At 42.9% G+C, this 27,913-nt stretch overlaps 1 protein-coding gene across 1 annotated transcript in view; it reads left to right on the forward strand.

Annotated features, from left to right (window-relative positions):
- Nucleotides 1-27,913, forward strand: part of LOC120929153 (chromatin assembly factor 1 subunit A-B-like) — a 188,233-nt gene that overhangs the window by 155,302 nt on the left and 5,018 nt on the right. Inside the window, exon 6 of the mRNA XM_040340407.1 lies at nucleotides 15,179-15,277. Within this exon, the coding sequence (XP_040196341.1) occupies nucleotides 15,179-15,229 (51 nt within the window). The 3' untranslated portion in view covers nucleotides 15,230-15,277. The remainder of the gene's footprint in view (nucleotides 1-15,178; nucleotides 15,278-27,913) is intronic.

Here is a 27,913-nt window from a genome sequence, read left to right on the forward strand (position 1 = left end):
CGGAACGCGACAGACGCGTTGGTGACATGTGGTCAGTATCGGCTAATTAATGCCTTTCCCCTGCTAAAGCTTCTTCCCCCATGCCGAAGGGATTCAATGAGCCTAACTGCTCCAGATTGGCCCTTGGGTCGGTACGGCTGAGCATCCCTGGGGTTCAGGGGTCCTCCTATCCTCCCTTCCCTGCTCTATCATCTTTGCCTCTACTGCATTGCTATTGCTGCTGCCTGGGTGGCCTGTGGGGGGGGGCCTCCTCACCAGGGGACTGTGGGGTATCTTAGCCTGCATTTTTTTCTGTGGGGAGTTTTTGACACTGTAGGGCCCCTCTTAGGCCTTCTCATCTCGTTGCGGCGTTTTCGCACTCTCCTCCCTCAGTCCACCAAGGGAAAGGAGCTGCGTCGTAAGCCGGGTCCTTCGTACCCAGTGAAGGTGTTGGCATCCTGCAACTGGTCGTCCCTCCATTTTTGCATGCGAGTCCTGGGCCTGATGGTAACCTCCTTCGAGGCGGTTTCGTATGCCCAGTTCCACACTCGGGTATTGCAGAGGGAGATCCTGTCCAAATGGAACAAATCTCCATTGTGTCTGGATCGTCGGATTCAGGTAAGCCAACTAGTCGGTCTCTCTGAATTGGTGGCTGAGATCCCCGGCTCTTCGGTCCAGGAAGTCGTTCCTTCCCTTCCAGTGGATGGAGATTACGACGGATGCCAGCCTTGCGGGGTTGGGGAGGCGTCTGGGGTGGTCAGTCGGGCCCAGGGTCGCTGGACTCTAGAAGAATCCTGTCTGCCAATCAATGTCCTGGAACTTTGGGCGATCAGGCTTTGCCTCTCCTCGTGGTCGAGGAGGTTGCAAGGTCGCCCAATCAGGATCCAGTCAGACAATGCCACGGCGGTGGCTTATGTCAACCATCAGGGGGGAACACGGAGCTCGGCTGCAGCGTCAGAGGTCGCTCACATGCTAAGGTGGGTGGAAATAAATGTGCCTGCTCTTTCGGTCGTCTACATTCTGGGCATAGAAAACTGGCAGGCAGACTACCTGAGTCGCCAGATGCTGGACCAGGGGGAATGGTCATTGCATCCGGAGGTGTTTCAACTCCTTTGCAGTAGGTGGGGCACACCGGACGTGGATCTCCTTGCCTCTCGTCTCAAGGTGTCAAGGTTCGTGGCCAGGTCCAGAGATCCCTGGGCAGATGCGTTAGTGGCCCCGTGGGGTCAGTCTAGGCTAATTTATGCCTTTCTCCCATTAAAGTTGCTTCCTCGGCTGCTCCGCAGAGTGGAGGCCGAGGGGATTCCGATGATTCTAATCGCTCCAGATTGGCCTTGGCGTCCTTGGTACGCCGATCTCGTGCATCTGGTGGCGGATGCACCCTGGCGGCTGCCAATGCGGGAGGACCTTCTGTCTCAAGGTCCTATACTGCATCCTGCTTTACAATCACTGGCTTGAACGGCATGGCTGTTGAAAGCCAGGTATTACGGGACCGAGTCTTTCCGACTCAGTCATCTCAACCATGCTGAGGGCACGGAAGTCTTCTTCCAGGAAGATCTACCATCGCACCTAGAAGGCCTACATCTCTTTGTGCAAAGAGATGGGTGGTGTCCACGGACGTATTCGGTTTCCAGGATCCTGCTATTTTTACAGTGTGGAGTGGAGCAGAAACTTGCCTTGAGCACCATTAACCACTTGCCCACCAGGTAAATTCTGGCACTTCTCTCCTTCATGTGAAAATCACAATTTTTTTGCTAGAAAATTAATCAGAACCCCCAAACATTATATATTTTTTTTTTAGCAGACATCCTAGGGAATAAAATGGCAGTCATTGCAATACTTTTTGTCACACCGTATTTGCGCAGCCGGTCTTACAAGCGCACTTTTTTTGGATAAAAATCACTTTTTTGAATTAAAAAATAAGACAACAATACATTTTGCCCAATTTTTTTATATATTGTGAAAGATAATGTTACGCCGAGTAAAATGATACCCAACATGTCACGCTTAAAAATTGCGCCCGCTCGTGGCATGGCGTCAAACTTTTACCCTTAAAAAATCTCGATAGGCGACGTTTAAAAATTCTACAGGTTGCATTTTTTGAGTTGCAGAGTAGGTCTAGGGCTAGAATTATTGCTCTCACTCTAACGATCGCGGCGATACCTCACTTGTGTGGTTTGAATACCGTTTTCATATGCGGGCGCTACTCGCGTATGCGTTTGCTTCTGCGCGCGAGCTCGTCGGGACGGGGCGCTTTAAAAAATTTTTTTTGGGTTTTCTTGTTTATTTTTATTTCGTTTTATAATTTTTTACACTGAAAAAAAAAAAAAAAATTGATCACTTTTATTCCTATTACAAGGAATGTAAACATCCCTTGTAATAGAAAAAAGCATGACAGGTCCTCTTAAATATGAGATCTGGGGTCAAAAAGACCTCAGATCTCATAATTAGACTTAAATGCAAAAAAAAAAAAAAATGTCATTTTTTCAAATGACAAAAAAAAAAAATGTTTCTTTAAGAGGCTGGGCGGGACTGACGTTTTGACGTCACTTCCGCCCAGCAGAGCTATGAGGACGGGTGAAGGAGATTTCTCCTTCAGTCCCGTCCCCGCTCAGCTGCGGACACATCGATCCCCTCCGCCGCTACCGACGGCTCCGGTAAGCGGCGGAGGGCGCGGGAGAGCGGCGGCCCCTCTCCCGCCACCGATAACGGCGATCTCGCGGCGAATCCGCCGCGGAGACCGCCGTTATCGTGTACACCACCGCCCCCTGAAAAGATGAATATCTCGGTTGTGGCAGCAGCTGCTGCCGTTATCGAGATATTTAACTTTAAAAAGAGGACGTCTTTTTGACATGGGGCGGTGGTCAAGAGGTTAAGGGACAGATTTCAGCCCTGGCGGTGTTCTTCCATTGGCCTTTGGCAACAAATTCTCTGGTGGGTACCTTTTTGTGCTGGGGGTTCGTCATATACTTCCTCTTAAACCACCTCTGCCCCCTTGGGATTTGAATTTTGTGCTCTCGGTTCTTCAGAAACCTCCCTTTGAAAACATCAGAGAGATTCCTCTCTTGACACTATCTCAGAAGGTGACCTTTTTGGTGGCAATTACTTCTGTCAGACATGTTTCTGATAGGAAACGGAAAATTGTGCTAACCCAAAACAATATTAAAAATGTGTCAATATTAAACCAGAAGGCTTCAGTAAACTGTGTGGACACACATATAGCCAGATGCAGAGAGAGCGCCGCATCTTTAAGGCGGCGTATCGTATTTACGATACGCCGCCTTAAGTCAGAGAGGCAAGTACTGTATTCACAAAGCACTTGCCTCCTAACTTACGGCGGCGTAGCGTAAATGGGGCCGGCGTAAGCACGCCTAATTCAAATGAGGATGGGGGCGTGTTTTATGTAAATTACTCGTGACCCGACGTGATTTAAGTTTTTTACGAACGGCACATGCGCCGTCCGTGTACATATCCCAGTGTGCATTGCTCCAAAGTACGCCGCAAGGACGTATTGGTTTCGACGTGAACGTAAATTACGTCCAGCCCCATTCACGGACGACTTACGCAAACAACGTAAAATATTCAAATTTCGACACGGAAACGACGGCCATACTTGACATTGGCTACACCACCTAGGGGGCGCTTTATGCGGCGTATCTTACGCAAACTACGTATCTTTACTGCGACGGGCGCACGTACGTTCGTGAATCGGCGTATCTAGTCAATTACATATTCTACGCCGAACTCAACGGAAGCGCCACCTAGCAGCCAGCCTAAAAATTACACTTTAAGATACGAGGGCGTAGGAGACTTACGCCGCTCGTATCTTAGCCTAATTTAAGCGTATCTGGTTTCCAGAATACGCCTAAATTTAGGACGGCGTAGATTCAGAGTTACGTCGGCGTATCTACTAATACGCCGGCGTAATCTTTCTGAATCCAGCTAATGAAATACAAAACAAGAAAAAAAACTGCGCCAACACAAATCAACTAGCACTCATGCTAGATAAATGGTGACATAAATAAACATATAAGTCAATATGTAAAAAAAATTCCTAAGAGGTAATAAATCTTGTTGGTGTCAACATCTGAGACGAACAGCACCACAGTGAACGTTTATAACATCCGTGAGAACCTTCACCACATGGAAAGCCTCTTACCAGAATGATAAGTAAAAACAGCCTTAAAGAGATATGGTCTCCGTCAATGGGTTTAAACACAGGGTACGGGAGCCACAGGATCAAATCATCCAACGAGGGATCGCTACCTCCTACACCAAGATGGTCCGTGGATCATATATGACAAAAAACGGATCATAGCATAATATCGTTTTTTAACGTTTATTTTTTAAAAAAGGTTGTACTCACAAACAGAAATTCATAAAAGCGTGTAAAAAGATGCCGGCCGGCACTAGAGGAGCCCTTCCTCCTTCACATCGAACACGGTGACGTCACTGTACGCCGTCCCAGACGCGTTTCGTCACAAGTTGACGTTTTCAATGGGGATGGGCAATACACTGACTCACCGCAATAAATAGCCAGACCTCGTTCTGACGTGCAAGGAAATGGCAAGAGAAAAACACCATCTTAACTATGGAAAGATAGCAATTATGCCCACAGTGGCTCTGGAATGACTACACATTTCAAATAGCTATGGGCCATACAGCCAGGAGCATATTCGTCACCAGAAACAATAAAGTTAAAAATGACAAAGTAAATTGATCATACAATGTGTTCAGCAAATAATAATACTAATATTATTGAATAATACCAATATGTAAATTAAACTATTAGTGACTAAATGACATAAAACAGTGTTAGTATTAAACTAATAATTACTAAATACCGATATCTAAACCTGTGAATCGGTTAGAAAATATAAATATATTAATTAGACCCCTCAAGGCCCAACCGCCTCCCTACCTTACGGCACCCAATATGTGAATATTAGATCAATAAACCATACACCATGTAACTAAATACATGATACTATGTTGCAAAATAAATTAAGAGAAAAAACAAAAATTGAATTTGATATAGAAACACTCCAAAAAATTTTAAAAAAAAAAAGGTTTAAATTTAAAAAAAAAGTTGCATGTCACAACTAGGTTCAAAGAATACATTATATAGCATCACGTATTGTTTATAAAAGCATTTACATCCGTGTCTATATTTAAACCATGAGGTGTATAAGACTTTAATCGGTATATCCAAGCCATTTCTTTTTTTTTATAATTCTTTATTTTATATATCTTTTTTCTCTTTTCCTCTGTTCTTTCCACAGACATAAAACAACAGGTACAGCTTTTACAATATCTTCATCGTTATAACATTCATTGAAATCTTCACCTTACATCTCATAAACTCTATATTACAGCCTCCTATTTCATTTCTAGTCTCCTCTATACTGGCCCAGGTCCCCTATCCTTCGTAGACCCACTATCTTCGTCTACTATCCTCGGAAAGGTGTTCTGAGCCCGAGGAGATATTAATCGCCCACCCTGTGTCCTCCCTCCCACCCCCAAAAAAAAAAAATTGCATCCGTTCAACCCTAGTCTCTCCCCCTTCCCCCCCCCTATAAGCTCCGCTCCCTATATTCAATGTATGGAGTCCAAGTCCTCCAATAAGTCTCCTCTCGTTCCTGTATTCCCATTGTGAGGTTTTCCATCATCTGTATCTCATTTATTCTGCTAAGCCATTGCAGTTTTGTTGGGGAGGCGGTACTCTTCCATAGGATTGGTATGCACGCCTTTGCGGCTGTTATCAGATGCCGTAATAGGGATTGTTTATAGTTTTCCATTGATATGGGAATGTCGAGTAACAAGAATGCTGCAGGTCTGTCTCCTAAATTTGTCCCGGTAATTTCCAAGATTGTCTCCGAGACCATCCTCCAGAATTCTCTTATCACCAGACATTCCCAGAAATATGTGTACCATGGTGCCCTCCTCTTTCTGACATCTCCAGCAACTTTAGACGTGTTGGGAAAAAAACGGTTCAGTATTGTTGGTGTCCTGTACCACCTTGTCATAACTTTATATCCCCCCTCCTGGTACCTAGATGCGATTGAGGCTTTATGTATAAATTAAAAGATCTTATTTTTCTGAGTGTCTGAGAGCTTGATGCCCAGATCCCTTTCCCATGCCTGTATGAAAACAAGCTCTTGTGGCGCGTTTGATTCGATCAATAAAGTATACATATATGATAGCATATGTCTCGATGGTTCTTTTTTTAGACGGATTTCCTCAAATTTGGACGGGGTCCCTATTTCTACCTCATGGATCTTCAGAGATCCTAAAAACGTTCTCAGCTGATTACGTCTCCATATATCTATATCTTCTCCATATACCAGTTCTAAATCTTCGTTCTGCATTACGTGATTCTCTCTCATGAAATGTATCAGCCTACTGGCTCCCTTCCGTCTCAAGTTATTAAAATATCGGTCTTTTAACCCTGGCACAAAGCTCGGATTACCCAGGATAGGTGTCATCGGGCCGATACATTTCACCAGATTCGTATTCTTACATACCCGTCTGATAACTCTAAGTGTGGCCTTTATCTCCCTCACGAGAGAGCTTCCTCTCCAATTGGGTTTAAATTTGTCGATCCCCAAAAACAAGGTCCCAGATGGATCCCAATCATGTGCTAAGAGATAATGTTTCGACACCGAGTGATTTTTGAACCCAGTAATATTGGTAAGATGCTCGTTCAAGCGTACCCGAAGTGGGCGTTTAGTCCGGCCCACATACTGCAGGCCACACGGGCACTGCAGCATGTAGACTACCCCTACAGTAGCGCAGGTAATAAAAGGCTTTATACTATGCGTTTTCTGAGTAGCAGTACACGTGAAGGTAGTGGTCCTTCGACTGGTGCAAGAGTTGAGGGAGCACATGTAGTGATATAGATATATAGTCCTCCGGTAGTCCGTTAGATAATTAATATCTTAGATGTTAGTACGATTACTATAAATTAAGTTGTTTCACAGCAACACAGGTTCTCCAGAGAACGCAAATTTAATTAACTTCCAATAACATACAAAGTCCACAGACGATACAAATCCAGCAGAGTATTTCAGAATCCCATCTTTTCCTAGACCTGTGCTATATTCATCATAGAGTGACAAGACTGCCCCAAATATTGGTCTCACACTGGAGGGGGGGGGTCAACCAAATCTTCCCATTGAATGAATACCCCCCCTCAAGTCTAATTACCATCAATAAATACTTCCTTATGTATGTAAGGAGGTTATCCTTTGAGGTTAACAGGCCATCTCACACACGCCTAGGTAAATTAACACATCTAAGGGTCTTCAGCTGTCCCTTTGATCTGTGTTTGACCACTAACCCTTTTGGTCAGCAAACACCTTTTGATGATGTAACCTTGAATGCCTGTATGTAAACCATGCCATATATATATATATATATAATTATATATGTGATGCAATTGCCTATATATGCTTCAGTTAATTCTCCCTGCTAATTTAATGCTGTGGGTTAGAGGTAACAGGTGTTTTCATGTGTGACTCGTCTCTCTGTGAAGACTATTCATATGTTAAATAAGGCTAGCTTTTGAAAGGCCTTTAATTGTGTGATAACACTGTCTAAAACCTTTTTGATGCTCAGAGGTGTTAATAGGTGTCAAGCTGCATGCAGGGACGAAACGTCTGCCTAGGAAACTCAAGTGTGTGAAGGTGATTTGTTGTTATGCTGTTTAAGGAATGTGCAGTGATTAGACATGATAATTATTGGTCGGTGCCGACCTGTCTGGAATGTTTTAGTAATTAGCCTTAGTGTGTGATTAGGGGGGGGGGGGGGTGGAGATCTCATTGTTGCTTTAATGTCTTGGACTGTATAAAAAGCTGAGAAGAAAACCATTAAAGTGTGTTGTTCAGCAGTAAGCTTGGCATGTGTGGCTTATTGGGGGCGACTCCAGGAATATTCCCCCTTGTGGAATATTGGGGTGATTATCTTTATGGGAAGACTTTGACATGGATATCATTCTAATACCGTCACTATATTATATATATAGTATAATAATATAACACAATATTTTAAATACCTACACATCTATATTAATATTACAACATATTCCCCCACTTGAAGTCGGTTCTAACTCTAGAACTGACTCATAATTCAAACAACAAAATTATGGTTTGAGGTTCTGGATGCTTTACAATGGCTCATATGAAATATGAAGTTGAGACATGTTACATCTCTCTTCACCAACCTCTAAAATATCCCCATGAAACAGTTATTAGATAATATAACTTGGATCCATGACTGTTAAAGTATTTAGTAAACATCCATGGCCAGTATAGCTGTTAGGCCTTATTTCAAAGATGCTCCTTTTTTTTTTTTTTTTAACTCGCATCAATCTTAAATATTTTGTGCAAAAAACGAGCTGATCTCACCGTCCATTCTGACTTCTCACATCTCTCACCATCTCACTGAAAGTAAAGCTTGGTATGTTTTGGGAGGTCCAATCCACATAAGTCCAGGATTCTCTCATCTCCAGGCTTCAAAGTTTTCATTTTTAAACATGCTTTTACACAAACACCAGCAATTCCTGAAATTCTTCCATATTCCATCTTTGTTGTAAGAAGAACCATTAATGTATCAGCAGTCGCTTCCAAGGTCAAAAAGGTTTGGATCCGGGAGTAAAAATTCTGTGCTGCAAACTATTTCCTTGCACTTGACATGGGAGCTCCTAAGTAAATGCATGCTCTTCCAAGGCTTTAAATTCTAAACCCAAGTTTAGCCCTTCTTGCTTGGCCCCAAAGGCCACCAGGCCTCACCAAAAGCCCAATTCACAAAGGGGGGCACAACACTTACGGGGGGGGGGCATCTGTTGCAGATTGTAACTCGGTCACCGTTGTCTGTGCTTCAATTTGTGGTTTCCAAAGGTTACAAGGTAGTTCAAGACTCTGCTGCCTACCTGGCTTTTTCATAACAGTCCAGATCTGCTGTCTCAAGGCCCTCTATATTCCACCCTGCTTCAGTCTCTGCTTTAACGGTGTGAACGGTTGATACCTAGGTCTCTGAGACTGTGATTGCTTCTCGCTAAAGGCAACATCTGAAGGATTCAGTATCCTACCTAAAAATCTTACATCGCCTGGTGTGAGTTCAATCCCAGAGATTACGCCCTACCCTGCCTCTGTCCTTTACTACCAATTAAGCTTTGACCAGCATTTAACTCCCAGCACCATAAAAGGGCAAGTTTAGGGCTATATACATTGTTTTCCAAAAGCCTCTAGCTTTACATTTCTTTTAAACCATCAGGGATATACCTTGGAGTCTTCTGCTGGTAAAGTAGCCCTTTTTGGTAGCGATCGTGTCTGTTCGATGCATCTCAGAACTGGTGGCTCTTTCCTATAAAGTGCTTCTCTGCAAGCTTCACATCACAGTCATATAAGATCATCTTTCCTGCCAAAGTAAATTTTTAATGTTTCATCTCAATGAGTATTCCAAAGATGCTAAGCATCCAAAGGAAGTCTTTCTACATTGCCTGGATGTTCTTGGAGCCATTAGCATGAACCTAAACCTACTGCTTCCATTGTACAGATTACAAAGAACTGAAGCTCTCAAACACTTCCTCTGCACGAATATTGAGGGCGTATTACTCCACCAGATCTCACAAAACCTATTACTCTCAAAGATACAGGTTTTATTAACATATTTTATCTTTCTCTACTTCTGGTCTTTGAGCACCTCTGAAAGGGCAAGTCTCTACATCAGCCACCTTCTTTTAGAGACCTCTGACTCTGTTAAAGCTTTGTTCAGGCGGTGACTCATTGCTGTGCCCCCAAACCACCTACCCCTCCCCCCCAGGTATATATCTGTCTTGCATTAGGATCTAAAATTTTGGCCTGTCAGGTCTATAGAAGCGTCCTTTTGAGCTCATTCGCAATATTCCCTTGGTTGACTTTGTAATTTTTTTCTTTCTGGCTATCGTACCAGCAAGAACCCTCATTTGTTCTTCATAAAGAAAAGGCAGTTTTGAGACCTTGACCTTCCTTTCTCCCTAAGGTGGTTTCCTCCTACAATTTATGCAAAAACAATGTGTTGCTTAAATCAAACTAACTACCATCCTTCCTGAGTAACAGAGACCACTTCCCCCTGAGGAAGACATGTGACAGTGTTGACACATGTAGGGGAGGGGCCAGGACAGTGACAACCTCTGCCCCCAGCGTGGCACTGTGAGTCGGATCATTGTCTGTGAGGCTTGTGTGGAGAGAGCATGTGTTTAAAACCGCTTTTAATGCTTGTCAGAACCTGGTGCTCTGCAAGCACCTGAGCAATGTGAGTAACCTGTACTTATTTAATAAATGTTTTATGGAGGATATAAGCACTATTGTTTTTCTTTACCTGAGAGGAAAACATCAAGGAATTTCAAAGCCCAGGGAGGCTAAAAGGCTTGTATGATTCCTGGAGGGGGAAACACTTGGAGGTGATAATGGAGCACTTATCTGAGCTGCCTGAATACTAGTTGGGAGTAAGCATTCTGTGGGACGTTGCTGCTCTTAATGGGAAGCTGCATCTTAATTGCTTTATTGCTTTTTCACTGTTATTTATACAGGGCTTTTTGATGTAACCTCCCTAGCGGTATGATTTCAGATTTTGGGTGCTGAAAGCGGTACCATTTGTTGCAAGGAAATTTGGCGTTTTATACTGTAGGCCTGTAATTCATAGGAATACCTCACTTAAATCTGACCAAACAAGAGTCTAGTAGGCATCCCGGGTATGACATTTTTTAAAAAACAAAATTATAATATAATAAATAATTATAACAAATAATATAATTATAATAAAAATTATTCAATAATGTAATCAACTCAAAATCACAGAAATTTGCTCAGTTGCAGAATTGTCGCTGTCATTACTTTTATTTTTTTATGACGAATTTCCCCACAAATCGCTATCGCTCAATTCTGCAAGTGATTATAATTTATTATCGCTGTTTTCTAGCTGCTCTAAAACCATTTTTTACATAAAGGGACACTTTTGGTTGCTATGAACAATCTACAGTTTGCAGGCAGAAAGAACAGTTTTTATTATATAAAAGTACATGTAGGGCACTGGGCAGACCACTAGGGACAAGGGGGGTGTGTATTTTTTACATACAGTACTGTAATCTATAAGATTACAGTATACTGTATGTAATGTGTTTGTTTACCTTTTTGAATTTGGCGCCGTTCTCCGCCCCCGTGCGTCGTAACGTCGCAGGGAACTGAGATCGGCGGCACACAGAGACACTGTGTGAATCGAGCGAGCACCCGCTCGCTCACACAGCGCGGTGGCATCGCTGGATCCAGGGACAAGGTAAGTAAACCATGCCTGTGGATTCTGCGAGGCGAGCCCGAGTCTGACTCGGGGTTACCGATCGCAGCACAAACATTTTACCCAGAGTCAGACTCGGGAATACTGCCAGGGGGGTTAATTCAAGGAATGCATTAAGGTAAAAATGTTTAGGCTTTATAACCACTTTAAACCTGTTAAAATTGAACATATTCCTTCATTTAAAGATTCTGCAGACAGAGTTTAAGACCCTCCTAAAGGCTCTCTACTATTTCTGACTATGTGCATGGGTGCTTGCTGCTTTTCTTGCCCTTCTCAGAATTCAGGGCATCTGCTTTACAGGTTATGTAGACAATATTCTCCAAAAGGACTTCTCTCCCTTCCAGTTGTCTGCAAACGTCCACAAGTCTGATGCTCTAGTATCTGTTGGGTGATCAGTTTTCAGAAATCTGCTCTCCAGCTGCCTTTTTTGCCTGGTCTTCGACACATCCCAAGCAATGATTTTCCTTCAAGAAAATAAAATTATTTTTCGAAGAGTTCCACGCTTAAGAATTGAGGTCAGAGAGGTATCTCACAATGAGATTTTTTATTAGGGGACTAGGCCTCACAGCCACCTTCAAAGCTGTACTATTCACCCAATTAAATTGGAGACCCCTACAACACAATCTCTTGTCAACCAAGCATGCTCCCTCTCTAGACCAACACTAAAACAGATTTATTTGGCCAGAACAAACGTTCATAAATCCATGCTGATTACTATTAATGATATTTTTCATATGTAGATTCTTGTGTATAGTCCCTTATCCCCTCCAGAAGTTTACTTACTATAGATGTTGGACTGACTGATCTGTAGTTCCCAGGTATATCTCCGTCCTTTTTTAAATATTGGTACCACACTGGCTTTTCAACAATTAGCCAGTACTAATGGAGTTATTAACCACTTCGTTACCGGGCCTATTTTGGCACTTCTCTCCATGTAAAAATCAAAATTTTTTTGCTAGAAAATTAATCGGAACACCCAAACATTATATATATTTTTTTAGCAGACACCCTAGGGAATAAAATGGCGGTCATTGCAACTTTTTTTCTCACACGGTATTTGCGCAATCATTTTTCAAACGCCTTTTTTTAGGGGAAGAAAACTGTTTCATGAATTAAAAAATAACAAAACAGTAAAGTTAGCCCAATTTTTTTGTATAATGTGAAAGACGATGTTACGCCGAGTAAATAGATACCTAACATGTCACGCTTTAAAATTGCGCACACATGGAATGGCGCCAAACTTCGGTACTTAAAAATCTCCATAGGCGACGCTTTAATTTTTTTTACAGGTTACTATTTTTGAGTTACAGAGGAGGTCTAGTGCTAGAATTGTTGCACACGCTCTAACGCACACGATGATACCTCGCATGTGGGGTTTGAACGGTGTTTACATATGTGGGCGGGACTTGCATGCGCGTTCGCTTCTGCACGCGAGCGACTGGGACAGGGGCGTTTTAAATTTTTTTTTATTATTTTTTTTTACTTAATTTTTTTATTTTTACACTTTTTTTTATTTTTTATTTTTTTTTAATCACTTTTATTCCTATTACAAGGAATGTACACATCCCTTGTAATAGGAATCACTGTGACAGGTCCTCTTTATGGAGAGATGTGGGGTCAATAAGACCCCACATCTCTCCAAACAGGCTTACAAGCAAGAAATCGGTGAAAAGAAATCACCGATTACATGCCGACAGCCGCGATTGCGGCTTTGTTTACTTCCCGGCTACCGGGCCTGCGTCATAACGTCGCGGCCCGGAGTCCCTCCGACGGTCATAGAGACTGCCTGTGACCGTCTGGTCACCAGTCATCTCTATGGTACACCAACGAGCGCCGGCCGATTCGCTCTCCGGGCCCCCGATGGCACGGGAGAGCCCGGAGAAGCAGGCGGGAGGGGGGGGACGTCCCTCCCACTGCCTAGAAGAACGATTGAGCGGTGGAACCGCAGCTTTGATCGTTCTTCTGTGCACAGAGAATCGCCGGCTGAAGACGGTGATATCTGAATGATGCCTGTAGCTGCAGGCCTCATTCAGATATCACCGCACAAAGTCCAGGTCGTCAGATTGACGTCCTACGGGTCTCAAGTGGTTAAACTGTCAATAAAAAGTGGAAATAACGCTACCTCTGAGTAGAACTCCACCTTTTTTGGGGGGTCTTGTCTTAAGCCTGTTTCTGTGGAAGGGAAAATAACTGGGAAATGGCTTTCCCAAGTCTGCTGACTGCATCAGAGCAAACATTTTTTAGTGGGGGAGAATTTGTATTGGTAGGCAGAACGATTTCACTAGTTCAAAATTGCATGAAATAAATCGATGAAAAAAAAATGTAACTGCTGTAAAATGTCAGTGTCTGCCTGAATCCCTGGCTGTGCAGTAAAAACTAGCTGCTGCTGCTGCTGCTGAGTTAGAGGGAAGCCATAACTGATATGCAAGTGCTTCTGGGACACTAGTTCGGCCTTATTTTTTTGTGGCTGACATGACACGCTGGCGTTCGCCACTTCAGCAGGATTATGTATAGTGCTGCTGGGTGATTGCCTGCTTCTCTCCAGAATGCTTCATCCTTTTGTAGACACCTTTCCTTTGTTTATTGACCTACTGCTCTCCATGGGTTCAAATTTTAAAATCTCAAATGGACAGCGAGTGCTCCCTGCTGCCTCAGCTGTCATGCTATGGATTTTAAACACTTACTCGCTGGTGTGCATTTTTTTTGGGACGTGGTGTTCGCTGGCTCAAGTGACACTATACAGGTGTGACTGTGGCTTTGGGACAGATGTGGCTGCCATCAAGGACACAGTGGATGGCTGTGTTGCTTAAGCTTGTCACTGCTTCAGAATTCAGAACTAGTCTATTCCATGGATGTGTTCACTTTTGGAGAATGCACTGTTCGCAGATTTACATCTGTGCCACACACTTTCTATTTCTTAGTTGCTTTCAGTGTTATCTTGTCTTCATGTAATGTAGCTTATGCCACAATACTGATGCACCTGAAGTTGAACCTTTCCTGTGTATTAGGCTGCATTCACACCTAAGCGACAGCCGCGTACGCGTGTAGCGGCAGATTTGCCGCGATTACAAATGTATCTTTTTTTTTTTTTTTTTTTCTAAAGTATTCCCATTGCTGTCTATGGGAAAACGCGCCTGTCGCGTGAAAAAAAGGGTCCGGGACTTTTTTTCAGGCGACAGGCGTTGCGCGTCTATGAGATGTGAACCATCTCCATAGACGGCAATGGGAATTCTCCCCTCAAGCGACAGAAGCGTCCCGCGTCGGGCGTTTTGTCGCTTAGGTGTGAATGGGGCCTTAATAATAAAATCACTTATAAATCCTTGATCACAGGTGATTTCCATTAAAGTAACAATGCAACTTTGGAAAAGACTGCAATAGTATAAGGATGCTATTGACAGGCTGCGAGGAAGCGATGTAATGCCTGTTTTAACCCAATTTTTGCCAAAGGCAACTGTGTATATACACACTTGCCTTTGTCAAAAATTGGGTTAAAACAGTTATTTCCTTTGCTTCCTCACAGTATGTCAATAGCATCCTTATACTATTGCAGTCTTTTCCAAGTGACAAGCCTAAGCAACACAGCCATCCTTTGCAGTGGGGCTGTTCGCGGTGCTTCCTTATTTGCTTTACTGTGTAGCATTCAGCGGACTTGAAACTTTGCTGCGGGCACAAACTTCCCCATCTGTTGCCTATTGGGGGGGTCCGCTGGCAGGCGGCAAAAACGCACCTCAATCACACATTGCCGCGCGCCGCCCCACCACCACAACACATCTAAACAAAGCCTCATTTTAAAAGAATATATAAGCAGCAAATATTTATTCTGTTAAATTTATTGCAATTGCTGATATTTGACTGTTTTTTATTTTAGATAACTGTAACTGAGGCCAGATGGTTTCCAGGCAGACACAGAAGAAGATGAAGATGATAATGATGACTGTGTGATTCTAGAGGAACAGCAAAAAAAGAGGTGGATATTTATTTTTCTCCTATGTGAAAGATACTGGTATTTGCTTTCCATATCTTTCCAGCTCAAAGGCACCTTCCTTTAATATTCTGTACTACGTTGTAAGTAGTTTACCCTCTAAAGGTCTAAACAAAACATTTGAGGGGGTCCAATACTTTAGATGGGCAATAAAACTTTTTTTTTTTTTTTTACATATACTGAGTTCAGATATAATTGTATAGAAATCTAAAGATGTATGGGCATCTAAATCATTCATTAACCCCTTTGCGCCGGTGTCTCCCAGCCCATTAAGAGGTTTCAGATGCCAGGACCATGGGTTGCAGGAATGAAATTTGCATGATTCCCCCATCAACACAGGTGGTGCTGATGATGATATCGTATGTGAATCAGGCAGGCTGGTTAGGCTGAACCAGGCGAGGTTTGAACAGTGTATAGCCGGTCTTGGCCCTGAACTAGTTCAAGATTCTTTTCAGCTGCCAGGGTTTTAGGCTGCTCTGTTCTACTTTAAACTGTGCCAAAACCCTTTTGTTCATGGTCTTCAGCTGCAAACTTAGTGACTGCACTGCTGCCATACAGAGAAGTGTCCTGTAAATTGGCACTCAAGCGTTTAAGTATCCCATTACCCATTGTTCTCCTTATGTTCAAGTTTCTACAGCAATAAGTAAAAAGGGGGGTGACTAAAGCGCTGGCCAATACTAACAAAGTGAGGGTGAGAAATGTGCTAACAAAATATAAATAAAAAATCAATGCAGCTCAAATCTAAATTGTGCTAACAACAAAAATATGAAATGAATAAAGTGAATGATGAGCGCAAAAATATGGAATGTTGCATAAAACACATCAATAATGTGAACGATTTAAAATAAATAAAATATATAAGATCCTCATGAAATGAGGAACTAACGCAAAAAAAAAACAATCACCACTAATGACTAGTGGCAGCTGAAGTGTGCAATCAGGGGTGATTAACAGTACAATGTCCCAAGATGTGATAATAATAAAGGTGTCCCAAGTGACAGCAATATATTGATCCGTGTATGGAGGCTGGCAGCGATGAAATATATCCAATACAGAGTGATGTAAAATTTCATACGGCAGGTGGGCTCACAGAGCGCTTACCTCCCTCACATGGGAAAACAGCATAGAAGTCCTCAGATGGAATGCCTGCAAAGTTCTCCCTTCTCGGATGGACGACTGTAGTACAATGGTCTCTCTCCAGAAGCGTGTCTTTCTCTCTGTGTGTAATTCCAGGCTTCACCAAAATGGCCGCTCCGTATCCAAACAATCACAGGTGGTTGAAAGAAAAGAAGGGCTCCAATAGTGAAGTATTTCCAAAACGGAATTTAATAGACTTCCATAGATAAATAAAATAGCTTAAACATAAAAAACTTTAAAATACAGCAACGCGAGGTGTCAAGCAGCGATAGTGCAGACGGGATGCCGCGTCACTTCCGGTTACGTCTAGATGCGCCTTACGCGTTACGTCACGACACGTGACTTCATCAGAGGCTAGGGATTGGCTAGACTGGCTTTTGTTAAATAGTCCAATAGGCAGAAGTTAAATGCGGCCATTTTGGATGATGGATGCCCTTAGACCGACCCGCGGCCATCTTGTGTGTGGGAATCAACACAGCATCTTTAACCGACAGAGTGGGCAACATGTATCCAGTTAGAATACTGGAATGTGTAAAAAATTTGTCAATGTGTCTCCTGGGACTAGATTGTGGAGACTGACTCAAGCACATTACATCTATTAGATGGTAATGATAAAGGTGCAGAACATTAGAAAAGGAACACATGAGTGAACGCACAATGGTCACTGATTTCATATAGGTGATTGATGACAATGATGAAAATCAATCAAATATATAAATAGAGTGGGGGGGGGGTGTTTACCATCAAATTGTGTGTAAAATTACATATATTAAACGTTAAAATGTATTAAAATATAATAAAATTATATAAGTGTAAATCTTTACACTATGAATATTAAAATATATTAAAAATGGTTAGGTCCAACCTGACCCAAAAAATGCCTACCATCAAAAAGTACAGTATGAACCAACTGTCTAATAATGGAAGACGGGGTCACTGACATTGCATAAATATAGGCAAGGCAGGGGAAGATGGGGTTAAAAATTGAAGACTAAACCGAAGTGCAGCTTCATCTCATCCTTTACAATCAATAAACTACAATAAATCATTAGTTAAAAGTTACTGAGAAAGCAGTTGACATCAAAGTCCACATTTAATCCATCAGGCACCAATGTATGTAAAGTATGTATCCACTGAGATTCTTTTTGGCTTATAGTTCTAACTAGATGTGCCCCTCTCCATGGTTTGTTGAACTTATCTATAGCCCAGAAGGATAAGTGTCGTGGATTTCTATTGTGGACCTGATCAAAATGCCTGCTAACATTGTGTTTATCATAACCCTTTCGTATATTTTTGATGTGTTCTTTAATACGAACCATCAAAGGTCTTTTGGTTCTACCTACATATTGTAGATTACATGTGCACTGTAGAACGTATACCACACCCTCCGTATGGCAACTGATGAAATCTTTGATAGGGTGCCATACATTGGTGTGGGTACCCAAAAATTCTGTCCTCTTCAATTGAGGCCCTTTTGTGTGTAAGCACGCAAAGCAATACTTGCAAGGAAAGAAACCTTTTTTGTTAAAAAAAGTGTACCCACTCCTGGGAGGAGGATCAACTACATATTTGACCAACATGTCGCGAACTGTAGGGGCTCTTTTGTAGACAATGTTGGGTTTGGCAGGCAGAATTTTCTTCAAATGTTTGTCTGCTGTCAATATATGCCAATGTTTCCTAAATAGTTTTTCCACATCTCTATGTTGGACATTATAGTCCAGAATAATGACTGGTGCTTCCACATTGCGTTGAGGTCTCATGCTGCCTTGCAGCATACTCTTCCTGTCCAATCCAGCAACCGTTTGGATTTGTTGCTGGATGAAATGTTCCGGATAGCCTTTCTTTTGGAATCTTTCCCCAATAAATCGAGCTTGGGTAAGGAAATCAGTCTCCTTGGTGCAGTTCCGTCTAATACGGACAAGCTGTCCTTTTGGAATATTCAATAGCCACGATTTGTAGTGGCAGCTTTTCAGTGATAAGTAACTATTCGTATCTACGCTTTTAAAGTGAGTTTTGGTGATAAGCTGATTCTCCATTATCGTGATGTCCAGATCTAAAAAGTTCACTGTTTTATTACTGATGTTAACCACCAATTTAATATTTTGGTCATTGGAATTAAGGCCTGTAAAGAATTCTTCCAAAGTGTTCTTAGACCCTTTCCAAACAATCAGCACATCATCAATGTACCTTTTGTACAGGGACAATTCTGGTGGGGTGTTTAAATACACTGCTTCTTCTTCTTCCCACTGTGCCATAAACGCATTAGCCACAGATGGGGCAAATTTAGCCCCCATGGCAATGCCTGTTTTTTGGTTGTAGTACGTTTGATTATACCAAAAATAATTGGATTTCAAGCAAAACTCAAGGCATTTGATAAGGAACTTGCGTTGCTTACAAATTAAAGTAGTGTAATTCTTTAAAAGCCATTTAGTTGCACTACACGCTTGGTGATGTTTCACAATCGTGTATAAAGATGACACGTCAGCGGTGGCAAGTAATGTGTTACCTTCTGAGACTGGTATTTCTTCTAATATTTGAAGGACATGTTTTGTGTCCCTCAAATAGGACTTAGTTTGCTGACCTGCCGGTTGCAAGAAATGGTCCAAATATTGGCCCATCCTTGCAGTCAGGGAATCAATCCCATTGACGATCGGCCTGCCCGGGGGATTGTTTTTATCCTTATGTACTTTCGGGACGGTATAGATTACAGGAATTCTGCAGGTTTCTGGAAGTAGAAAAATGGCCTTTTTTATTCAAAATATCTTTTTTCTTGCCTAAATGGATAAGTTGCTTTAATTGTGATTTATAATTGGCGATGGGGTTGATCAATAATTTTGTATACGTGTCCTCATCTTGAAGTTGTCCAAGGAGTTCCTGATGGTATTGCTCCTTGGATTGGACCACGACTCCTCCCCCTTTATCCACCGGGCGAATCACAATATCCTTCCGTTTTTTTAGGCTTTGAATACCTCTTTTTATATGTGGGGGGTCCGAGACCTTCTTTAATTTCAGGCCATCCAAATCTTGGAGCACTAGTTTTTTGAAGACTTCTATATGTTGACCATTTCCAACCTGAGGGTTGAACACAGAATTGTTTCGAAGCATGCTGTGTTGTATAGTGTCAATTTCTATAGATGTGGATAGTTGACATTTAGCTGGGTTTCCTAGAAAGTACTTTTTGATATTAACTTTTCTGATGTATTTTTGGATGTTGATATACGTGTCAAACTTATTTAAGTTTTTTACAGGTGCATGTTTGAGACCCCCTTCCAACACGACCAACTCATCAGTCGATAATATTTTGCCACTTATGTTGAAGACCCCCTCCCCTTTTCCACTCTTTCTTTTGGGATCTCTTTCCCGCTCTGCATCCCCGTTTTCTTCTGGAGTACGGATTGCTCTTTCCTCCTTTGATCTTCTTGGGGACCTGTGTGATTCTTGAGTTTTCCTTGGGGGTGATTGATCCACTTGAGTGTATCTTCTTGGGGATCAATAGGTTTCCTGAGGGTATCTCCTTGGAGAAAGATCCCTCCGATCTCTGTCTAAAAAAGACCTTTGGGAATCGTGATTGTATTGGTGTGTTGGATAATGATGTTCCTGATAGTGTCGTAGGGGCTCATAGTGATTGTAGGTACGAATTGGACTCCGTTGCGGATGATTATAATATTGGGGATAATAGGGTGGAGGATTAGGTGGCGGTGCATGGTACACCGGTCCTCTATTTTCCCTATAATCTCTCTCCGAATTCCGACGGTTCCAATTAGATTTTTTAAACGTTTTTTTGAAGGGTTTCTTTGATTTGTTATTATGAGGTGTACGATGGTTAGACCCCTCCCTATTTTTTTGATGGTTTTGTGGTTCCTGTTCTGATCTTGCGACTACTGGTGCTTTTATTTGCCCACCCATATACTTAATGGGTCTACTTAAAGTAGGATCTTGGATTTGCACTTCCTTCTCAGGTGTGGAATGCGTTGATGTGGGTGGTAAGGCTGTAGTCTTAGCCTGCCACTTAAAAACCTGATCCGCTGTGTAATCCGAAATATCACGTTGGTATTTTTTAGTTTTCCTTTTTTGGTCTTCTGCATCCTTAATAGCTAAGCTATTATTCAATTGGGTTGCTAATTTTTTTAACTCAGCTGAGTCCTTAAACGGCTCCAATTTCAGTTTGGTGTCTTCTATTGTAGCATCAATCGTGCGTACCCTTTTCTGTTTGCGTTTTAGAAGGAAATGAATTGCTTCTATACTTTTATCGTTAAAAAAATGAAACCATTCATCTATAGATTGTTTGTCCAGAAGGCCATCATTGGGGGGAACATCCCATCTGAGCCTTCTGGGGACAATTTTCTCTTTTATATACCTGTCAAAGGTATGAATGTCCCACCATAAATTGACCTTTCTTTCCATATTGTGGGCCAATATCCTAAATTGGCTATTCAGGTCAGTATCTCTGTGATGGTTATTGACATTAAAAACCTCATCCAAGTCCACCTGACGATGTTCCATATAGGAAAGTGCTTCCATGGCAGCTGCTTTAGTGGTGTTAGAATGAAGTGATATGTAAAAAGGGGGGTGACTAAAGCGCTGGCCAATACTAACAAAGTGAGGGTGAGAAATGTGCTAACAAAATATAAATAAAAAATCAATGCAGCTCAAATCTAAATTGTGCTAACAACAAAAATATGAAATGAATAAAGTGAATGATGAGCGCAAAAATATGGAATGTTGCATAAAACACATCAATAATGTGAACGATTTAAAATAAAATATATAAGATCCTCATGAAATGAGGAACTAACGCAAAAAAAACCCAATCACCACTAATGACTAGTGGCAGCTGAAGTGTGCAATCAGGGGTGTAAAGTTCCACTTTAGGGTGGAGCTCCGCTTTAAGTGTGTGGGAGGGGGGAGTGGTCCCTCTGAGTCCTGTCATAGAGCTCTGGTGGATATTGCAGCATATGCAACCTTGGAGCAAAGCTTCCCTGCCATTGGTGACATCACCAGTGATCTAATCCAGCAAGTTTTGAACAGCAACCACTGTTCATTGTCAAGGAAGGGCTCACTTCCCACTGGCTGTGGGAAAGCCATCTTATCTGCAGGAAGCTGTCCCAACTGCTTACTGCAGTCCAAAGCTTCCCAGAGGAAGGGTAGAGTCCAGGAACCATCACTGGAATGGTCCTCAATGCTGTAAAAATGTTTACTTTTACATAATGGCTGGTCATCAGTTGGGGAAAAAAAACTATCAGCCATGCTTATGGTATTACTACCAAGACATTGGATGGCAAGTGGTTATATCGCCCACGCGGCACTTTGCCCTTCATAAAAATGTTCGATGTTACTTAGCTTCAGAGAAATTTTCCCCAATGGGGTTTTTAGGCAGCTCAAGTAAAAAATTTGGATGCAATGTGTATAAAAGGTTTTATTTGGGATAACACGTACAAAGAGTGTAAAGGGAAGTAAAATTAAGATATGAGTTGCGGTATTACAAAAGCATTAAAATTCCATACATTGACAGTACACAACAAATATTTGTAAGGCTTGATACTGTGAACATATACAAATAAGTGCTAACGCGTTTCGACCCTAAGGGTCTTCTTCAGAGGTTTTGGTTGTTACTGAAAAGAAATTTACAAAAAATCATTATTATATCTTTTATCAAATTGAGGTAGAACATCAACGGAAAGGATTTTTTACCAAGTTGATGAGTATGGAACAGTCCAAATCAAGCTTCCTCGTCGCAACAGAGGAGGGCCCGTTAATCCCTTGGATGATGTGCTGACCTGAAGGTGCTCCCCCCCACTATGGTATCCCTATGTGATTGCCAAGTGATCAAGTGTGACGCCACAGGAGATCACCGGACGCTGGGCGACGCCCGAAAAAGTGGTGGGTAGAGAGGGAATGGGAGGGGGAGTTGTTTGACACATGCAGTGAAAATGATTGAGAGGTATTATTAAATATTAGGGTTATTCTGGCGTGTGCACATGTATGTATGCACTTTACCTAGACACCCTGTATGTTGATAATTTTAAACCATATAAAACAAAATAAAACAGCCAGTCATGGCAAATCCCAAAGCACAAAAATGATAGTATAATAATTGGATTAATTTTGTTATTACGTGATATATTAAAATTGGAATCAAAATAAACAACCAGGTGAGACGAGGTCCTTGCACAATGGCATCAATGTGCTGGCTCATATACGTTATTGATCCTCCTTTAGAATGACTGGATGGATGCAGGAAAACAAATAGACTCGAAATCCCCACGTCTAAATAAAAAAGGATGGACGCTTACCAGATCCGTCGGACCCCCACAGGGATCAGAAAGGCTCAGAAACGGGGATATCCGCGGCTGGATCAGAAGCGTTCAATCCAGGTCTCCTCCTCCTGCTGTTTTCTCCCAATAGTTATTTCCACAGTATAGCAGCCTCACCAGATCATGTGGGAACGTGTAGGTTTAAAGGAAAAGGAATACTTCATAGTGCAGTAATTCGTTAAAAAGTTACTCTTTATTCCACTCAAAGAAAACTGACATCTAAAAAAACTGCACTTGTTACAAAGGTTCAAATTTTGGAAGCGTGTGCAACTCAAACCAGCATCAGCACAGGCCGATCAGCTGGGGGCGTGGTGACGTCAGCGATACTCGCTCCACCCGACTTTGCGTTTCTCCCGAATGGGCATCAACAGGGAAAGGAGGCGTAGGATCGGACGTCGCACACCACACTCTTATATATACACAAAGCGGAGAGTGACACCGGAAACTCCATAATACAGCACCCCGATGTGAACACAGTTCGGCCAGCTCCTTTACTTCCACTAAGACACGGCTCCGACTCCGGGAAGAAGGACATGTGCATGGCTCAGTGTAAAAAACAAAATAGAAACCTACCAATAGTTACATTTAAAAAGCATGAAAATCTATTTCTATGCCTGGCGGGATAAGGACATGCATAGGTGGAAGCCACGAACAGAAAAAAGGGGGGGCTAACTTCCCTGATATGTAATCTCAAGGTCCGAATGAACCAACGAATCAAAAATATAATTACAATATGCGCATTTCTCCCACCAAACACCTAACGGGTACATTTAAATAAATACATGGAATTAAATTAAAAGAACAGGAGAACAAACACTGTAACCCAATTATGGGTAGGTACAGAGTGCCAAGCTGCATGGTAGCCTGCTGCCCGCAAAATTCTCATTGAGAACCCCAAAAAGGGGGATGGACACCCACCGCAGGTGGTTAAATGGAATCTCAATATACCTTAGGTGTGTCTCCCCGAGAACAAACGGGAGAACAGGCCAGCGCCCAACTCAGTTTAGGTCCCATAATCCTGTCGGATTTCAAAACCGACCAATGTCTTTGTCTTACCCTTCTGACCCACCAATGCTGGGATGAAAAGGTGGTCAGAAAGGACCATTAAAATTCCCCATTGGACCTTTCCTGATTTTTCACTTTGGGGACCAATAGGTTTTGTCTATCCAAAGTAGCAACAGTTTTGATATCCTCATCCAAAGTAGATGTCAAATACCCCCTCTCCTCAAAGCGTTTCAAAACTTTTACTTATGTTTCAAATACCTCTACACGAGAACAGTTTCTCCTGATCCTCTGAAACTGACCTCAAGGTATGGCCTTAAGCCAGTTAGGATGGTGGCCACTATCCCTTGGGATGTAGCCATTTCGATCTGTGCTTTTAAAAAAAAAGCTTTGGTTAGAACATCTTGCTCTTTGAAAATAACCAGATCTAGAAAGTTGACAGATACAGAACTATGTTCATAGGTAAATTTTATCCCCCAATTATTATTAAGATTGGTCATGAAGCCCTCCAAGGATGGCACATCCCCCTTCCAAAGAAAAAAGGCATCGTCAATATATCAATGCCAAAAAAGAAGGCGGGGCTCCTCTAAAGAGAAAAGTCGATCATTTTCCCACAGGGCCATAAAGAGTCCGGCTAGGCTGGGGGCAAATTTCGCCCCCATAGCCACGCCATAATAGAAATAATTGTATTCCATCGCGAAACAACAGTTTCATGACAAAATCTAATGTGGAAGATTTCAAGGAAAGATCTTTTTTCAGAAAGGAATTCTGCTGCCTTATATCCCAAATCATGGGGAATAGTCGTGTACAAGGAGGAAACGTCTGCTGTTACCAGCAGGACGTCCTCCTCCACCTTCAACTCGGCAATTTCTTTGATAATCTGCATATAATCCCTCAAAAAAAAATGGCGTTTTGACTACCACAGGCTGTAGGAAGTGATCGGCAAACTTCCCCACTCTAGAAGTAAGAGAATCTATGCCACTCACTATAGGGCGGCCGGGGGGTTGGATGGGATTTTTATGTACTTTGGGGATGTAGTAGATAATGGGAGTCTTCGGAGCCAGCGGTATCAAATACATTAATGCTCTTTATAATTAATGACTCCCTTCCTATGTCCATTTTGATGCCCTCCTCAGTATTTTTCTGTCTGTCCTTTCTAAATTGGACTTGTGATAGGTCCCGTAATATAATTTCTTTAACCTCTTGGGACCCGCGCTATAGTCAAATGACGGCTACAGCGCGGATCCCAAAATCCAAGTGGACGTCAATTGACGTCCGCCCCTTTGCGCGCTCCAGAGCGCGCAGCGGGGAACTGCTGTGCTGGCCGTGTCCCTTGGACACAGCCAATCACAGATCGCCGCGAACGGCCAATCAGAGTGGCCGTTTGCGATGTGATCTGTGCGGCCAATGAGAGATGATCTCATATGTAAACATATGAGATCATCTCTCATTGCCGTTTTACACAGAGACAGCGGTGCTGTCTCTGGAGAGGAGACCGATCTGTGTCCCTTGTCCATAGGGACATAGATCGGTCACCCCCCTTCCCCCACAGTTAGAACACTAATTAGGGTACACATTTAACCCCTTCCTCACCCCCTAGTGTTAACCCCTTCAATGCCAGTCACATTTATACTGTAATTAGTGCATATTTATAGCACTGATCGCAGTATAAATGTGAATGGCGCCAAAAATGTGTCAAAAGTGTCCGATGTGTCCGCCATAACGTCGCAGTCCCAAGAAAAATCGCAGATCTAGTAAAAAAATAAATAATAAAAAATAATAATTCTGTCCCTTATTTTGTAGGCGCTATAACTTTTGCGCAAACCAGTCGCTTATTGCGATTTTTTTTTTTTTTTTTACCAAAAATATGTAGAAGAATACGTATCGGCCTAAACTGAGAAAAAAAATTGTTTTTGTTTTTTTAAATTGGGATATTTATTATAGCAACAAGTAAAAAATATAGTATTTTTTTCAAAATTGTCGCTTTTTTTTGTTTACAGCGCAAAAAATAAAAACCGCACAGGCGATCAAATACCACCAAAAGAAAGCTTTATTTGTGGGGAAAAAAGGACATCAATTTTGTTTGGGAGCCTTGTCGCACGACCGCGCAATTGTTAAAGCGACGCAGTGCTGAAAGCTGAAATTTCACCTGGGCAGGAGGGGGGTATATGTGCCCAGTAAGCAAGTGGTTAACCACTTCCATACAGGGCACCTTCCCGCCCAAGCCAATTTTTTTAGCTTTCAGCACTGTCGCACTTTGAATGGCAATTGCGCGGTCATGCTACACTGTACCCAAACAAAATTGGCGTCCTTTTTCCCCACAAATAGAGCTTTCTTTTGGTGGTATTTGATCACCTCTGCGATTTTTTTTTTTTTGCGCAACAACTAAAAAAAGACTGAAAAATTTGAAAAAAAAATAAGTTTTTATTTTTTTCTGTACATTTTTTTGTAAATAAGTGAGTTTTCTCTTTCAATTACGGGCACTGATATGGCGGCACTGATGGGCACTGATGGACATCGATGAGGTAGTACTGACGGGCACAGATGAGGTGGCACTGATTGGCGGCGCTCATCGGCGGCACTGATGGGCACTCATCGGCGGCACTGATGGGCACTCATCGGCGGCACTGATGGGCACTCATCGGCGGCACTGATGGGCACTCATGGGCGGCACTGATGGGCACTCATGGGCGGCACTGATGGGCACTCATGGGCGGCACTGATGGGCACTCATGGGCGGCACTGATGGGCACTCATGGGCGGCACAGATGGGCACTGTGGGGTGGTACTGATGGACACTGTGGGGCGGCACTGATGGACACTGTGGGGCGGCACTGATGGACACTGTGGGGCGGCACTGATGGACACTGTGGGGCGGCACTGATGGACACTGTGGGGCGGCACTGATGGACACTGTGGGGCGGCACTGATGGACACTGTGGGGCGGCACTGATGGACACTGTGGGGCGGCACTGATTTACTTATGTTGCCAGTCAGTGCCCATTTGTGGGCACTGATTGGCATCTTTTTTTTTCCAGGCTTTTTTTTTATTTTTATTTTTTACAGACTTTTTTTGCCCCCTTTTTATTTTTTCCCTTCCCTGGTGGTCCATGTGGCGATCCGAGGGGGGTCTGCGCTGATAAACAATCAGTGCGAACCCCCCCTGTCAGGAGAGCCGCCAACCGGCTCTCCTCTACTCGCGTCTGTCAGACGCGAGTGAGGAAGAGCCATCTTCCTGTTTACATTGTTATCAGCCATGGTTGGACACGGCTGATCACGTGGTAAAGCGTCTCCGTGAGAGACTCTTTACCGAGATCGGTGTTGCGGGGTGTCAGACTGACACCCTGCAACAACGATCGTCGCGATGCGCGCCCCCGGGTGCGCGCAGCGGCTCAGAATCCTAAGGACGTCATATGACGTCCAGTCAGGATTCTACAACCACTTTGCCGCCGTCAATATGTCATTGGTGGGCGGCAAGTGGTTAAACACTGTAATACTCGCAGCTGGTTTCGCTGAGGGATTAAACAGCGAAGCATTCCTGAGTCCTGTACCTGCTTGGTTGCCAATGGTACTTTGATTCCTAAGGATTGGATTGGTCATGAAGTAATGTTTAATATTTAATTTCCTAGTAAATTTCTGCACATCAAGAAACATCTGGAACTTATCCAGAGATGAGGTATCAGCTGACCCAGGGAGGAGGTGTAGATTGAAATTAGAGGTCCAAGAACAGAACATTGGGGGACCCCAACAGAGAATGGAAGAGGAGAGGAGGAAGTTGAGTTGTAAGTAACGCTAATGGTGCGGTTGGATAAGTAGGTAGAGAACCGGCGAAGAGTACAGTCACGGAGACCAAAGGTGTGGAGGTTTTTGAGGAGGAGGGGGTGGTCAACCGTATCGAAGGCAGCAGAGAGGTCCAGGAGTAGGAGTACAGAATAGTGTCCCTTAGTTTTGGCCGTTAGTATATCGTTTGTTTTAGGCGAGCAGTTTCTGTGGAATGTTGAGGACGAAATCCAGACTGAAGGGTCAAGAAGGTTATTAGCATGGTGGACGCTCAGTTGGTTGTAGACTAGAATTTCAAGGAGTTTGGAAAAAAAAGGGAGCAAGGAGATGAGGCGTAGGTTGTCAAGGTTGGATGGGTCCAGTGAGGGCTTTTTAAGCATGGGGCTGA

This window comes from Rana temporaria, chromosome 1 (genome assembly GCF_905171775.1).
Source record: "Rana temporaria chromosome 1, aRanTem1.1, whole genome shotgun sequence".
In the NCBI taxonomy this organism is placed as follows: Eukaryota; Metazoa; Chordata; class Amphibia; order Anura; family Ranidae; genus Rana; species Rana temporaria.